Raw genomic sequence first — 15410 nt, 5'->3', positions numbered from 1 at the left:
AGTGAGGTTTTGAAAATTTGAGTAAACGTTAGATAAACCAAGGTGAGGAAGAATGACAAGCAGAAGGGACAGGAATGTAACAGCAGGTACAGATGTGTTTAAGGGTCCAGGAGTACATTCTGGAGAGTTGAGGTGAGAATACCCACGGAATAGTGCTAGGAGATGAGGCTACCAGTGGAGGTGGAAACCAATTGTTAACTTATTCTGAAAGTTGAGAGAGGAGCTGTTTCATAATTTTATAAAGAATTTCAGCTTGTCTTTAGAAAGGTCATTTCAGTGGCAAAGTGGCAGGTTATTTGCAGAGGACAGGGATCTAGCCAAACAATAGAAGGTCAAGTATGGGATAATAAGAACTTAAAATAAGGCAAGAGGTAGAATGAATTCAGTGGAGACAAATTCTAAAGGTTAAGGATGCATTTTTTTTTTTTTTTTTTGGAGACAGGGTTTTGCTCTGTTGTCCAGGCTGGAGTGTAATGGTGTGGTTACAGCTCAGTACAGCCTTGAGCTCCTGGGCTCAAGTAATCCTCCCAACTTAGTCTGCACTCTACCCCCAAGTAGCTGGGACTACAGGAATGTTCCACCATGCTAGGATAATTTTTATTTTTTGAATTTTTTGTAGAGATCAGGTGTAACTTTGTTGCCCAGACTGATCTCCAACTCCTGACTTCGAGCAACCTTCCTATCTTGGCCCCCCACAATACTGGGGTTATAGACGTGAGCCACTGAACCTGGCCCTGGAAACAGATCTTTTAGGACTGAATGTTTGGTTGGATATGGGGAGTGAGAAAATGATATCTAGATTTCTGATATCATGATTTAACTAGATAGATAGTGAGACCATTCATCAAGACAAAATATTGGGTTAGAACCAGGGGCATGGGGCAAAGGTGATGAGCTAGATGTGCCTGTGAATATTAAGTTGATATATGAATTTAGAGCTTAGGAGAGAAATCTAGACTAGAAATATAGATCTAGGGCTGTCACATGGTTAAATCTAATCATCTAATGTCCTTGGGGACTGAGTAAGAAAGACAGGTTGTACTCTCAAGTACAGAGTCCTGGTGCCCATGATTGACGGGACAAGCACAGGGAGAGATGCCCCTGATGGGGCATTAATTTAATTTAATAATTTAATTGTGGAAGCATCACTCTAATCTCTGCCTTCATCTGCACCTCACCTCCTCTTGTCTATCTCTATGTTTTCCCCTCCTTTCATAAGGACACCTTCATATGATTTCATCTCAACATCCTTAATTACATTTGCAAAGATATTTTTCCAAATATGGTTACATTCACAGGTTCTAGGTGCCATGTCTTTTTTTGGGGAGAGTGCACAATTCAACCTACTACACATAGTAAGGAAGGAATAGGCTGAAATGAGTAGGGATGGTGAGCATAAATCCATCTTTCAAAAAGTATGAATCAGAAGAATAGAGGGAAAGATACAACTACAGCCAGAGGGGGATGTCAGGTCCAGGAAGAATGTCTTCAAGATCAGAGACACTTGGAAAAGCACTGGAGCAGATACAGTTTTTAGGGTACCTGAAGCATATATAATTAGAAGGGCCCTCTTTATTTATTAATTTTTGCGACAAGGTCTCTGTCACCCAGACTGGAGTACAGTGGTGCTATCATGGCTCATTGCAGCCTCAACCTCCTGGGCTCAAGTGATTCTCCCATCTCAACGTCCTGAGTAGCTGGGACCACAGGTGTGCCACCACTGGCTAATTTATGGCAGATTCTTACATAGAAATCCTTCCCAGTTGCAGTCTAGCTTCCCCTCCCCAACTCAAACATTTCAATTCTCAGCAACTCTCAGCATTTGTGGGAGCCCAGACTGGGAACAGCAGGTAGGCAAGACAGAGGGAAAAGGAGAGAGTGGTTGACTGTGAAACTTAAGCTTCATTAACTTCATGGTAAATCCATGAATGAACAAGTATATATGTTGCCAGGCCCTTGGGTGAGTGGAGTATTGACTGAGAGGTAGAAATATACAACTAATGCAGTGAAGTTCCTGGGCTCTTCAAAGGAGTTGATAACAGAAACAAAGGAGACAGATTGCCCATGGACAAGGAGGAGGGACACCTCTTCCCTTGAGGCAGGTAGGAAGGGTGAAATATGGGCCACTGATCAGTTTGTATGGGAATGGACAGGAGGGTGAGATATTGTTTGATGGCCTCAATTGAGTGAAATATGAAGCAAAGCCATCTAATCAGAATGAGGGGGCAGGATTTTGAGGAGGAATGAGAAATTTGAAGATGCTCTGAAGAAAATGGAGATGACAAAATATGGTTAGAGAATAGTGCCCTATGCAGCTAGAGGAAGTAGAAAACCATTGCCTTTGGCACAGTTGGTGTGTGAAGCTAAGGTCGCTTTGACTTTGGGTCAAGGTCATGGACCTACTTGGTGGTTTCCTGTGATGAATAGCTGTGATCAGGACTGTGTAGACTTCAGATTTAGAGAGAACTGCATTCGGATTCAATTTCTACAACTAATTAACTGAAGACCACTTGGCAACTCCCTTACCATCTTTGAGCCTTGGCCTTTTCATCAGGTAAAAAGGAGATATTATCCTCCTTGTAGGTCCTATTTTAAATTCATTTTTCCACAAACCAGCATTCCAAGTGCCCAGCACAATAGCTGATGCACAGGAGGCCTGCAGTCAACGTGAGCTCCCCTTCCCACGTTTACCCTTCTGCTCACTGCTCACCACCCCCTGTTCTTATTAATGGTCTAAGTCCAGTTGCATAGTTGGCTCCAGGAGTTTCCAGGGTTTAAAGGGGCTTGCAGAATAAAGGTGGTTTCAGTATGAATTAGTCCATTTTAAATGAGTGCTTCTCATCACTTTTTTTGTGATTCTAATGAGTAAGCCAGTTCTTTGGGTGATGAGGAGTGATACCCTGGTCGCTGAAAGCTGGATGCTCTTTTGGCTAGGTGATTTGAATTTAATAATTACATGTACTTCCTAAGAAGTGACTCAGACACTTCTTGGTTGAATTCAGTATCTTTCCTTCAACAGGATAATGTTCACATAAATTTCCTTTCTTGTGCCACGTGGCCATGGGCATCAGTTAGGCAGATTCAGTGTCTGGTGAGCACCTACTTTCTGCTTCCTGGTGATTCTTTCTGCTTGCCTCAGGATCACTGATGTGAGCCATAATGACTACTTGGCATAGACTACACGTAAGTCTTGTAAATGTCTGTATAGTTTTCTCATTTAAATGAACATGTCACAATGCTCTTGGGAACAACTTTCCATTAGCCTGAGCACAACAGACAGCCTGAGACAGCAGTGCTCACTGAATGAAATTTGCTTCTGCTTTGGAGGTCTGATTTTTATTAGAGGCATGACCTGGTTGGTACCAGCTCTGCAGACCAAATCTGATTTGTCATTCATGTTTATTGAATTCCCTGATAACTGTGCAGATGAAGAAACCACTTAGAATTTAGAATAAAAAAAAAAAATATCAACTAACACTGGGTGCTTAGCCCAGGTATCAGGCATTGTGGAAGCCCTTTACTGTTAGCTCATCATAATCCTATCAAGTAGGTACAGTATTTATTCCCTGCTTTGTTGATAAGGAAACTGGAAATTGAAGAGGCTAAGTAAATTGCCCAAGTTGTATGGTATCTTAGTCAGTTTGGGCAGCTATCACTAGCTGCCGTAGATTGGGTGGCATATTAACAACAGAAATTTATTTTTTACAGTTCTAGAGGCTGGGAAGTTGAAAATCAAAGTGCTGGCAGATTCAGTGTCTGGTGAGGGTCTGCTTCCTGCCTCCTGGTTCATGGAAGCTGTGTGCTTACATGGCAGAAGGGATGAGGGAGGTATCCAGGGTATCTTTTATAACGGTACTAATCCTATTTGTGAGGGCTCCACCCTCATCACCTAATCACCCCCATAATGTTTCACCTCCTAATACCATCACCTTGAGGGTTAGGTCTCTGCATATGAATTTGGGTGCAGACACAAACATTCAGTCTGTTTCTATTGCACATAGCTAGGAAGTGGTAGAGCTGGAATTTGAACCCAGGGAACCTAATTTCAGAAACCAATGTCTTAATTATTAGACTATACTGATCATACTTTTTGTTTTGATACAAGTGTAGCTGAAGTTTGTAACTGAAAATGAGGTATAATTCGGTAAAGAACAGTCAGTTCAAGAGATGATTCATGCTTAGATGGCTTAGTACAGAGATTAAAAGTCAAATGTCTACACATTGCCCCAGAGAGAAACTGCTCAGATGTAGTCACATTGGGTGGTGACTGTGGTGGTGAACTGGAGGATACATGCTTATTGTGAAGGGGGCAACTATGTATAAACATGTTGGAAGTTTTGTTTTGTTTTTGTTTTTGTCAAGAGAAGCCGGAAAACTGGATTTTAATGTGAAACTTCTAATTTTAAAAACCATCTTCTTGTTAATAACCGTGCTTTATCCATTAATGGTTATAGTCCTGTATAGTATAGGCTGGATTTTCCTGCAGTAACCAACAACCCCCAAAGCTCAGTAGCTTAAAACAATTAAAGGTTACTTGTTGCTGATACCACTTGCCCAACAGCGGTTGACAGGAGCCTCAGCTCTTAGAATGTCTGGGAGACTAAGGTTGAGGTAGGCTTTATTTGGACACATTTTTTACATAATAACTGCAGTAGTGCAAGGGGAACATGGGACTCAGACACTGACCCTTGAATCTTCTTATAGAAGTGACACAGATCAATCACTTAGACTCATATTTCATTGGCCAAAGTTAGTTAATGACCACACCTAACTTCAAAGGGAGTGGAGAAGTACAGACCTTCTGTGGGCTGAAAGAACCAAAATGTTTTTGAGTATCCCTATTGACTACCACAGCTCCATATACTCTGATTTTTAAGACAGAAATGTCAGATTTTTTCTCCCCAAGTTAGAATCCAATTTGCAGGTATTTCAAACAGTTGATTTAAAAAAAAATTGTTTTGTTCTTGAATGATTAAATTTGACTGCTCTGAAAAATTCATATTTTGCTTCATTTGGACTAGTGCCACTTATTTAAATATTATCGTCTTTTAGCTGATTAGGAAATCATAAGCAGGAACTGTGAAATAATTTTTAACTGAAGTGATGATTTATAGATGAATATTTATTCCAAAAAGCACTACTCATATATTTAAAATATTTGTTTATATCATCCACTATCTTGTGTGACTTGTCTCATTAACTACACTGTAAAGTAAGAATCTTGTGTTATTAATTTATACTATGTAGTGTCTGGCAATATATAAAATGGTTATTTAATAGATGTTAATAAATTTTATTGATATATCTGTCAGTTAGTAGTTAATAAATCACTGTAATTAGAGATCATGACTTCAGACGATGTCATAGAAGTTGGAAACACTTCAGGCAATTTTTTAGAAGTTGCTTATTGTTGATTATGATGGGATATGAAAGCCAAAATTCAGTAGCCCCTCAATTTCAGAGGCATTTCTGGCTTATTCCTTATGAATTCCAATGCAAGACTTTCTTTTCAAATATCATTTTTCTGTGATGTTTTCACATGCTTTATTTGGTTATAACATTTGGATGAATTGTAACTTTACAAAAATTATGAAGCAAATATAAGTGCTCAGGGAGGTATTCAATTGCCCGAGATCTTATAAGGCCTTAAACACTCTTCAAAACAAGCCCCTCCTAGGTCCTAAACCCACACCCTTCCTGGATGACTAGATAGAGAGTGATTCTCCTTCTCATGAAATGCAGAGTGCTCAGGGACATGAATGTGTGAGGACAGAGCTTGGCCCAGGAGCAGAGTTTCTGTAATTTAATAGTGGAATTACTCCCCTTGGAGAAAGTTGCATGAACACAAGTTACTCATTGATTGAATCTCGACCATACAAGTGTGTTTCCAAAATCAATCACTCTTAAGTTGTTCCACATGTACTTGTAAATATTAATACAATGGCCTGTGTAACTGGGCTTTTATTGTTGTCTATCTGCTGATACTTAAGGTAGAGGAAGTTGTAATGTAGTGTTAAGATTCTGGGTCGGATAACTTGGGTTTTAAAACAATTACCAACACTGTATACTAGCTGTATAATATTGGCCAATCATTTACTCAGTAATGTTTAGATTCCTTATTTATAAAATAGAGTGAAAGGTATCACCTACATCATAAAATTGCTCTGAAGATTAAATGAAATAATGTGTACAATATTCATGGCATAATGCCAGGTACATGTTAAGCATTCAATAAAAATCAGCAGTTATTAATATTGTATTACCATCTTTATAAAACCATATAATCAGGATTAAAGGATCTCAAAAGTCATTGGATAAAAGCACTCATCCAATGACTTAATCCCCCCTACAATTATTCCACCAAGAGGTCTCCTAGACTATGACTGAATACTTATAATTAGATAACTCTGACTTTTCAAACTTTCTCATATTGAACCAAATTATGCTTAAACCTGTAGCTTTCACCATTTGGAAATACAAAGAACAAAAGTAGACCCTTTCCTCATGATAGCTCTTTGTGAATTTGAAAATATCTCTAATCGGCCGGGCGCGGTGGCTCAAGCCTGTAATCCCAGCACTTTGGGAGGCCGAGATGGGCGGATCACGAGGTCAGGAGATCGAGACCATCCTGGCTAACACGGTGAAACCCCGTCTCTACTAAAAAATACAAAAAACTAGCCGGGCGAGGTGGCGGGCGCCTGTAGTCCCAGCTACTCGGGAGGCTGAGGCAGGAGAATGGCATAAACCCGGGAGGCGGAGCTTGCAGTGAGCTGAGATCCGGCCACTGTACTCCAGCCTGGGCGACAGAGCGAGACTCCGTCTCAAAAAAAAAAAAAAAAAAGAAAATATCTCTAATCATAAGCTATTCCCTAAACTTCCTTGGAAGTTACTACCTCTCCCTGAAATTTTCACTAGGTCTTTCTCTTTCCCTTCGACACCAAAATGTTGGAAAGAATAGTGTATAAATAATTGTCCCAACTTCCTCTAGTTTCATTTCTTCTTCAACAGCTTGAATATAGAGTCTAATTCAACAACTCTCCAAGCTGAAGCATGGGGGCTACCCAGGAGTCAAGATGAAAAACAGAGAGAAATAATAACATTGGCCATCTTTTATTGAATCCTTTATAATGTTTGAATCATTATACTAAGAATTTTACATATGTTTTCTCATTGAATCCTCACTAGGCCCTATGTGAAGTATATATTGGTATTATTCTCTCTGTTTTACTGTTGAGGAAAACGAGTCTCTGAGAGTTTGAATTTTTCAACATCCTGCAGCTTAAAAGGTTGGTGGGTGGATCCAGGTTTGTACGTGGGTGTTTTCTTCCTCCAAAGTCCCTGCGCTTAAACACTAGGTTTATAAATAAAGTTGGATGAATATGGGAAGGAAGAGATAAACCATCAAATCAGTTGATATTATTGTCTTTTACACATTATGTAAAATATATGCTTACAAAATAAAAAAGAAATATAAGACATGGCCTTTTTTTCTCATATAAGCAAGCCTGTAATCTAGCAAATACACACACATATGTACACATGAAAAATGACAAGAGAAGGAAAGATAGCAGTATAAACACATATTTTATATGAGACATCTCTCCTTTTAGTTCCTTTTTATATTTTAAAAATTGTTTATAAATATATAGGTATGACAGAGGTGGAGATATATAGGCCTAGGTACAGCTAATGATAAAGACGAGGAGCTATAAACATATAGATAAAGGCTACAGACAGATATTAATATAGGGATATAGAGATACAGGTATTTAGAGATAGAAGTAAAAACAGAAAAAAAAGATACTTAAAGTAAAACTATGAACCAGAAGGTTATACATGAAATTTAGGACAGTGGTTGTTTTGGGAAGGAAATGAAAGAACAGGACAAGTGTAGGACTGGGGAGAGAGGAAACGTCTGTCATGTTCTGTTTATTTTATATACATAAAAATACCTGGACTGGGCAGTGTGGTACACACCTGTAATTCCAGCACTTTGGGAGGCCAAGGCAGGAGGATCACTTGAGCCCAGGAATTCAAGACCAGCCTGGGCAACATAGGGAGACCCTGTCTTTTCATCACATTTTAAAAAGCTGGGTGTTGGGGCACAGGCCTGTGACTCAACCTCCCAGGCTTAAGTGATCCCAGCTACTTGGGAGGCTGAGGTGGGAGGATCACTTGGGCCCAGAAGGTTGAGGCTGCAGCGAGCCACAGTCCCACTATTGCACTCCATCCTGGGCAACAGAGTGAGATCTTGTCTTGAAATAAAAAAAGACAGAAATCTGAATAAAAATATAAATAGAAAAGGGAGGGGGTATGGAGGGACAGCTTCAAATCTTTATTAATATTTCGGCCTTGCATTAGAATCATATAAATGATACTATCCTGTAAGACATTATATCATTTACATTTATAAAACTATGTTCTCATAAAAGAGAGCCAAACTGTAAATTTAAGGATTACATCACAACTAAGGTTCCTGAAATGAAGGGAGTTCCCCATCCCCTGGTTTTGGGCACCACTGACCGCCATGCTTCTGTTGGCAGGCAGTGGGCTGTGATCGGCAACTGGGAAGCAATGCCAAGGAGGACAACTGTGGAGTCTGTGCGGGTGATGGCTCCACCTGCAGGCTTGTACGAGGACAATCGAAGTCACACGTTTCTCCTGAAAAAAGTAGGTTTTAAACCCAATACGGTATTACCGTCATACAAGATGTATTTTAGACCATCTATTGCTAGAATAACATTTTCTGAATGCTAACCTTTTTTAGTTGGAAGTAGCTTTTGTACCAGTTTTCTAAAAGTGAAATTTCTTCCAAAAAGTGTGTATCAAACTTTTGTTCCCATTATATCTTTGAAGAGGGCCTGTTTCTTTGAACCTTTGCCAATGCAGGGTATTACTGTTTTAAAAAAATATATTCGCCAATTTTTTAGGTAAATCGTGAAATAATAATTTCTTTTATTTGTCTTCCTTTGACTGCTAACAAGGTAGAAAATATTGTCATGTATCTATTGACCATTTATACTTTTTAATTTCTCAGTTAGCTATTGAAGCCATTTATCAATTTTCCTATTTGGATGTAGATCTTTTCCTCATTGTTGAGAGCTTTTAATATATCACCAATACTAACATTTTTTCTGTCATATCTATTTCAAATGTGGGTTCCAGTTTGTTAATTGACTTTCAATTTTGTGTAATCAGAGTTTCTAAGTTTCTAAGTATTATGTATTTGGAAATTTCCATCTTTTCATTTTAATAATATCTGTCTTTTAAAACATCCTTTAGTTTGAGGATTCAGTAAACTTTTTCTGTAAAGGGGTAGATAGTAAATATTTTAGACTTTGCTGACCATATAGTCTCAACTACTCAACATAGCTGTTGCAATGTAAAAGCACACACAGACACGTGTAAATAAGTCAGCATGGCTACATTCCAATGAAACTTTATTTACAAAAATAGACTGAAGGCTGAATTTGGCCCTCAGGTTATAGTTCGTTAACTGCTCCTTTAAAGGAAACAAAAATTATTCATGCGTATTTTCTGCAAGTACTTTTTGGGTTTGTTTTTCTTTATAATAATTCTTTCTGAATACCCCATTGTTGGTGGTATTCAGTTATAAGTGTAGGTGAGTTCAGCCAAAGATTTGATTTTAAATCTTTTATTCATTTGAATTTAGTTTGATGTAACTTATAAAGTTGGCATCTTACTTATTTTCGCAAATGGGGAAAGCATTAAGGGGAGGGGTAGAGGGTTTTTCAGGCAGAGGAAACACAAAGTTCATGGCGTGACACTGGAGAAGAACCTGGGTTTTTTGAGGAACTCCTAATATGTTGTTCAGGCCTGACTGTACATTGAATAGGGTAGAAGGTAAGACAGAATGGCATTTGGAGTCAAAGACTTCATTATTGTGTTTTATTTTTCAGATTAAGTGGAGCCATCAAAGCGATTTAGGCAGTGGAGTGATATGGTTAGGTTAGTGTTTTAGTAAAATAGTTATGGTGGCATATGGAGGCTGGATTTACCTGTCAGATGAGCTTGGAAGCAGGGAGTCCAAATAGGAAGTGTCTTTCAAAATATTCAAAGTGTTTAAAATAATAAGGCCTTGATGTAGGGTAGCATGGCAGGAAATGTACAGGAAGGAACAGGTGGAGAGATCTTTAGGATGTAGAATGAACAGACTTTGGTAATTCTTTGAATGAAGGTTACAAGAGAAAAGAAGCAGCTTGAATGGCCCAAATTTTCCATCTTGCACAGCTGGGTGGACATGTTTGCTATTCATTTGGGTAAGGAATTCATGAAGAGGAGACACATATCAAAGGTGAAAGTCCATCTCCCTGAATTTTATTCTCTCCAAAATTTTCACCCTGTAAGTATCCAGTGCCTAAGTATCTTTCTGATGCCTGCAAACAGATGTTGATTATATTTTGTTTGTGGTTGGAGGGTTTATCTGAAACATGCTAGTTTATCATGGTTGATAGCAAAACCCCTTGTTGGTGGTATTCAGTTATAAATGTAGGTGAGTTCATCCAAAGAGAGTATGTAGAATATAAGAGGAAGCCAATAATCTCATCCTGAGGAAAAGCTGAAGTCAAAGCATTTAGCCAGGGAAGAAGTTTAAGGGAATCCAACTGAGAAGGAATGAATAGAGTAAGTAGGTAAATGCAGAACTTAGCAAGAGCAATACCATGGACCCCAAAGGAATAAGTAATTTCAAAAATGCGATGGGGGTGGCCAGCAATGTTCAATGCTCTTATGAGTTCAACTGGAATAAGGGCCTAAAAGTTTGTCTTTAGCAATTTGAAAGTCATTTATGATGTGAACAAGCATGATTTTGATGAACTTCAGGCTGAAATCAAAGCTTGATTGCAATGGGTTGATGAGTGAAGAGAATGTATAGAGGGAAGGATTTGCTCAGGACAAGAGGATGGGAACAGACCAACACCCTGTCAACAACTGGATAGCTCTACAGGGTTGGTTGGAGAACACCGTGAGGTGTTCCAGCCTATTGCCTTTATTTGGCTCTTCATTAGGAGATAGAGTTGGCCACTAGGAGTGAGAGCTCAGAGACTTGAGCCTGTTCCCATGAAGGAAAGAAGAAGGAACCATCAACAATAGTACAAAGATAGAAGAGTAGCTGTAAGGGCCTAGCTGAGACTGGAAACCATGAATTCATGGAGATTCCAATTTTTGGACTTCATGAAGGAGGTGGCTTTGAATGGTGGTATATCAATGAGGAATGTATTCTACTGCAAATCACAGAAAATTCAACTTAGAAACATTGGAGTTTATAAATCTTTTCTAACAAAAAGCCTGGAGTAGGCAGCTAAGGCTGAGGATGCTGTTTTACTGTGTCTTTCAGGAACCAGGCACCTTTCTCTCTTCTTCACATCCTTAGAGGGTGGTTTTTGCCTATGTGGCTACAAAGTCATTATTGGACATTGAGATGTTACATCCACATCCCAGATAATAAGGAAGAACATAGTGTGAAAAGCATTTTTTAAATACTGTGCTCTTTATTCAGGAAAGGATATTCTCCCCAGGGAATTTTGCTTCATTGACCAGAATTATGGTGTGTGACACCCTGGCTTCCAAGGAGGCAGGAAACCAAGTAGTTAGCATTCTATCCATTTGGTTATTACTAATATTGATCAAATGCTTTGTAATTACTGAAGTTCTCTTCAGACATATCATTTAATTCTACCAGGATTCTTATATTATAATTTGGATAATGTCCTACCTGTTTTACAGATGAGGAAACTAAGGATGAGAAATGTTAAGAAACATCTCCCATAATTAATTATGAAAGGAAATATTGGGAAGTGGTTAAGAAATTGGGGTCTGGAGCCAGCCTTCCAGGGTTAAGTCCTGGGTCTGTTGCTTATGAGCTGTGCAGAGTTATTTAAGTATTTCACTTCCATGGGTATCTTGGATCTCTAATTTTAAACTGGGAATAACAACAGTACTGCCTTTGTAGAGATGTTGTCAGGATTTAAAAGATCAACCCATGTTGAGAACTCCAAATAGCATAGTAATTAGACAGTACTCAGTAAATGCTAGCCACGTTTTTGTTAAAAATATTACTCACTGGGGTCCCAAAGGGTGTCACACTGATACGGGAGGTGGGCAGGAAATTGCTGGGTAGAGAAGGGCGGGGTTCCTGGCTAGGGCTCCCCCCTTGGGCCTGTGCCCACTGGCGTGGGTGAGGACAGGGACTCTGTTTTCGCACCCAAATGTTGCATTTTCCAAGACCACTCTGGCCTGCCATGCCCCCCATTCTGTGCCTGTAAAAACCCCAAGATCCCAGCGGTCACACACACAAGTGACTGGATGTTGAGAGGAACACACTGGCAGAAGAACACACAGACGCCGACAGGCCGTTGACAGTGGAACGACACAGATGCAGAGGGAAATTTGGTCAAGGGTAGATGGACGAGAGCCCAGCTGCTAAGCGACCCAACTCCAGGGGAAGACCACCTTCCCACTCCATCCCCCTTCTGCCTCCCCACTCATCTGCTGAGAGCTACCTCCCTCCACCGTTCAATAAAACCTTGCACTCATTCTCCAAGCCCATGGTACTGGAAAAAAAATGGATCGCACATGGGCTTGGACAATGAGTGCAAAGGTTTATTGAATGGTGGAGGTAGCTCTCAGCAGGTGGATGGGGAGGCAGAAGGTGGATGGAGTGGTAAGGGATACAGAAAGCCCTGGGATACAGAAAGCCCTCTGTCCTGGAGATGAGGCAGAGGTTCCAACTGAGCTGATTAACACAAGCCACCTGTGGACAGCTAAGCTGAAAGAGCACACTGTAACACACGCTGGAACTTTGGGAGCTGTAAACACTCAACTCTAGACACTGCCCTGGGGTTGGAGCCCCAAACTCCCCATGACCAGCCTGTCTGCATGCTCCCGCTAGGGGCTTGAGCTGCTGGGCACAGAGGAAGCAAGCCACTCCCCCTGTTGCACGCCCTGTGAGGGGGATAAGGGAAATTTGCCCCTTTCAACACATCTTATATACTTTAAGTGTAAATGTGGGTGTTTGTAAACATATTTGAAAGTCAACAATCAGTCCATCTGGGGATTGATTTTAAGAGAGCTACTCCTTGGTATGGAGGAAAACCTTGAAAGTGTGAAAACAGAGTGAATTGTAGGACAAACCAGTTTTAGAACTCAGATCAGTGAACACAGTTTGAAGAGACAGGCTATACTGAGAAGTGTTCATTCAGGAAGCCATGTGGTTGAGGAGAGTAAGAGAGAAAGACAACAGCCGGATAGGGGTGTAATGGAAGTATGTAGAGTTAGTGTTGGCCTTAGAAAGTTTGGAAATCTCATCAGAAAATACCTCGTTTTGTCAGGGTCCAGGAAAGATTAGAACTTGAGAAAATTCTAATTGAACCAGAGTAGACGCCAAATGAAATTGTGCCAAAGGGCAGTCTTATTTGGAGAAGTGTGCAGAAGAGGTACTGAAATGCAAGGTAGTTCATTATTTTCTCTCACTCTCTTGATTTTCAGCTTTTGGATTACATATGCTTTTGAGAATCTATTAAAAGTTATGCATTTTCCAAAATGCATGTGTACTTATAAGCCCCAGATTTGCCATTCTGATTTTTTTGTGAGGTTCTCAGACCCCTGATGCCTGTTTAGGACATTCCAGGTTAAGAACCCCTAAAATGTCCAATTTTTAAAAATCAGTTTCTACATAGAAAGCGAAACTGGAGTACACAGACAGATCCTTCAGTACAGGGCATGATGTTCATATGCATTTTACACAGGATGTTCATATGCATTTTATCAGGTTTCATATGCATGTGCTTGAGCTAAGGCTAAAGGTAGCAAAGATTCCTGCCTGTATGAAAACACAGTCCTTCACCATCTTGATTCTAATTATGGCCCCATCATGTCTGTTACAGCTCTGAAACTGACCAGCTGAAGCTGTTTTTGGCTGGGCTTTTCCCTAGGCCATATGGAAGCACTTCCCTATAATCATTCTTTGTGTGAAAGAAATGTGGGATATGAAGCCATGTCTCCTCCTGAGTGTGCATCACTGGAGCCTGCAGAATCCATGCAGCTCCTACATTCCATACCTTGCCAAGAATTAATTCCGATCTTCCTTGGGACTCACACTGAGTCAGGACATGGCAATGAGATGCTGTTGGCACAGCCCTGCACTGGAGAAAGTGCACAAGACTGTACACAGGATATCATTTCCGTCATGCAGTGAGGCAGACACAAGGTGTAAGAGCCTGGAGCCAAAAGCTTTGCTATGAAAAAAAATCAGAAATTTATCCAGATACAACACACAGATTTCCTGTTCAGAGGGAGGAGGAGAGAGACGGAACTGACAACCAACATAAACAGCTTTGGATATTGGAAAAGGGAACTAGAGGCCACTCAGTTATTAAAGTGAGAAAGCTCCAAAAACAACAACAAAGAAGCAAACATATCTATTTGGAGAGTCTTGACTTGGCATTTAGAAATTAGTTGTATTTCCAGGTTTGTTCCTTATTTTGGTCTTGTCCACATCAGGGCACACATGTGTGAGGCAAATAAACAAGATCGGCTTGTCTATTCTAAGCTTTTTGTCCATTTTTACATGGTGGCAGCCAAGTCTATTGATATGGTGATACCTAAGGCCAGCTGGGAACACCAGCATTTTGCTCAAGTTTTGACAGTATGAAGATAAACACACACTCTTCTAATGCATTCCTTGACACAAATAGAATCCTGGGCTACGTGGGTCGTGGGGCTGCCTCACAGGGTAATTCTTAAGATTTTTTCCCTTCATCCACTGTTCATTTCTCCTTTGACTGTCACTCCCAAAATCAATTCAAAAATTTAACTTGTTCCATCACAGGAAGATTGTATAGGATATAAAGGGTCTGCTAACATGGTAACATGGATTGGTTTTCATTCTCCTGTCTTCCCACATTATCGCTTGCTCCCTCCCCATTCGTCTTTCTAGGGTGAGATTCTGGCTGGTCATACTCTTCTGTCAGAACTGTGGCTGGGAAAGGAATATTCAAACCAAATATCTGTTCATTTTAACGGAATTAAAAGTTGCCCCCTCCTCCATTTAATTCAGCAAGGGAGAGTGTGGCCTGGAAGGAAGACCCTGTGACTACAAATAAAGACTCCTGGGTTCTAGTCCTTGCCTAGCTCTTTTGCATGTTTTTGTGTGTCTTCTGGCCCTGTTCATGAAGAGAGATAATGAAAAAATAGCATGTAGACTGTGTTGCAAAGGAATGTCATAGATCGTATTTTACCTGGAGAAGCAGACAGACTGTGAACTCCCTGGCCTCTTCATGAATTGCCTTACACCTGTGATAAAATCCGCATCCCTCTCCAAAACCGTTAAAGCCTGTATCATCTGGCCCCTGTGTGACATCATGTGCTGCCATCTGCTCTTCATTCCCTAA

The 15410-nt window shown here is 40.2% G+C and overlaps 1 protein-coding gene across 1 annotated transcript in view; it reads left to right on the top strand.

The window, feature by feature from the left end:
* The window catches only part of ADAMTSL3 (ADAMTS like 3), a 418321-nt gene that overhangs the window by 179352 nt on the left and 223559 nt on the right, over positions 1-15410 (top strand). Inside the window, exon 7 of the mRNA XM_025392622.1 lies at positions 8544-8670. Within this exon, the coding sequence (XP_025248407.1) occupies positions 8544-8670 (127 nt within the window). The remainder of the gene's footprint in view (positions 1-8543; positions 8671-15410) is intronic.

This window comes from Theropithecus gelada, chromosome 7b, assembly GCF_003255815.1.
Source record: "Theropithecus gelada isolate Dixy chromosome 7b, Tgel_1.0, whole genome shotgun sequence".
In the NCBI taxonomy this organism is placed as follows: domain Eukaryota; kingdom Metazoa; phylum Chordata; class Mammalia; order Primates; family Cercopithecidae; genus Theropithecus; species Theropithecus gelada.
Note: the sequence above shows the minus strand (reverse complement) of the source record. Positions and strands in the feature narration are given on the sequence as shown.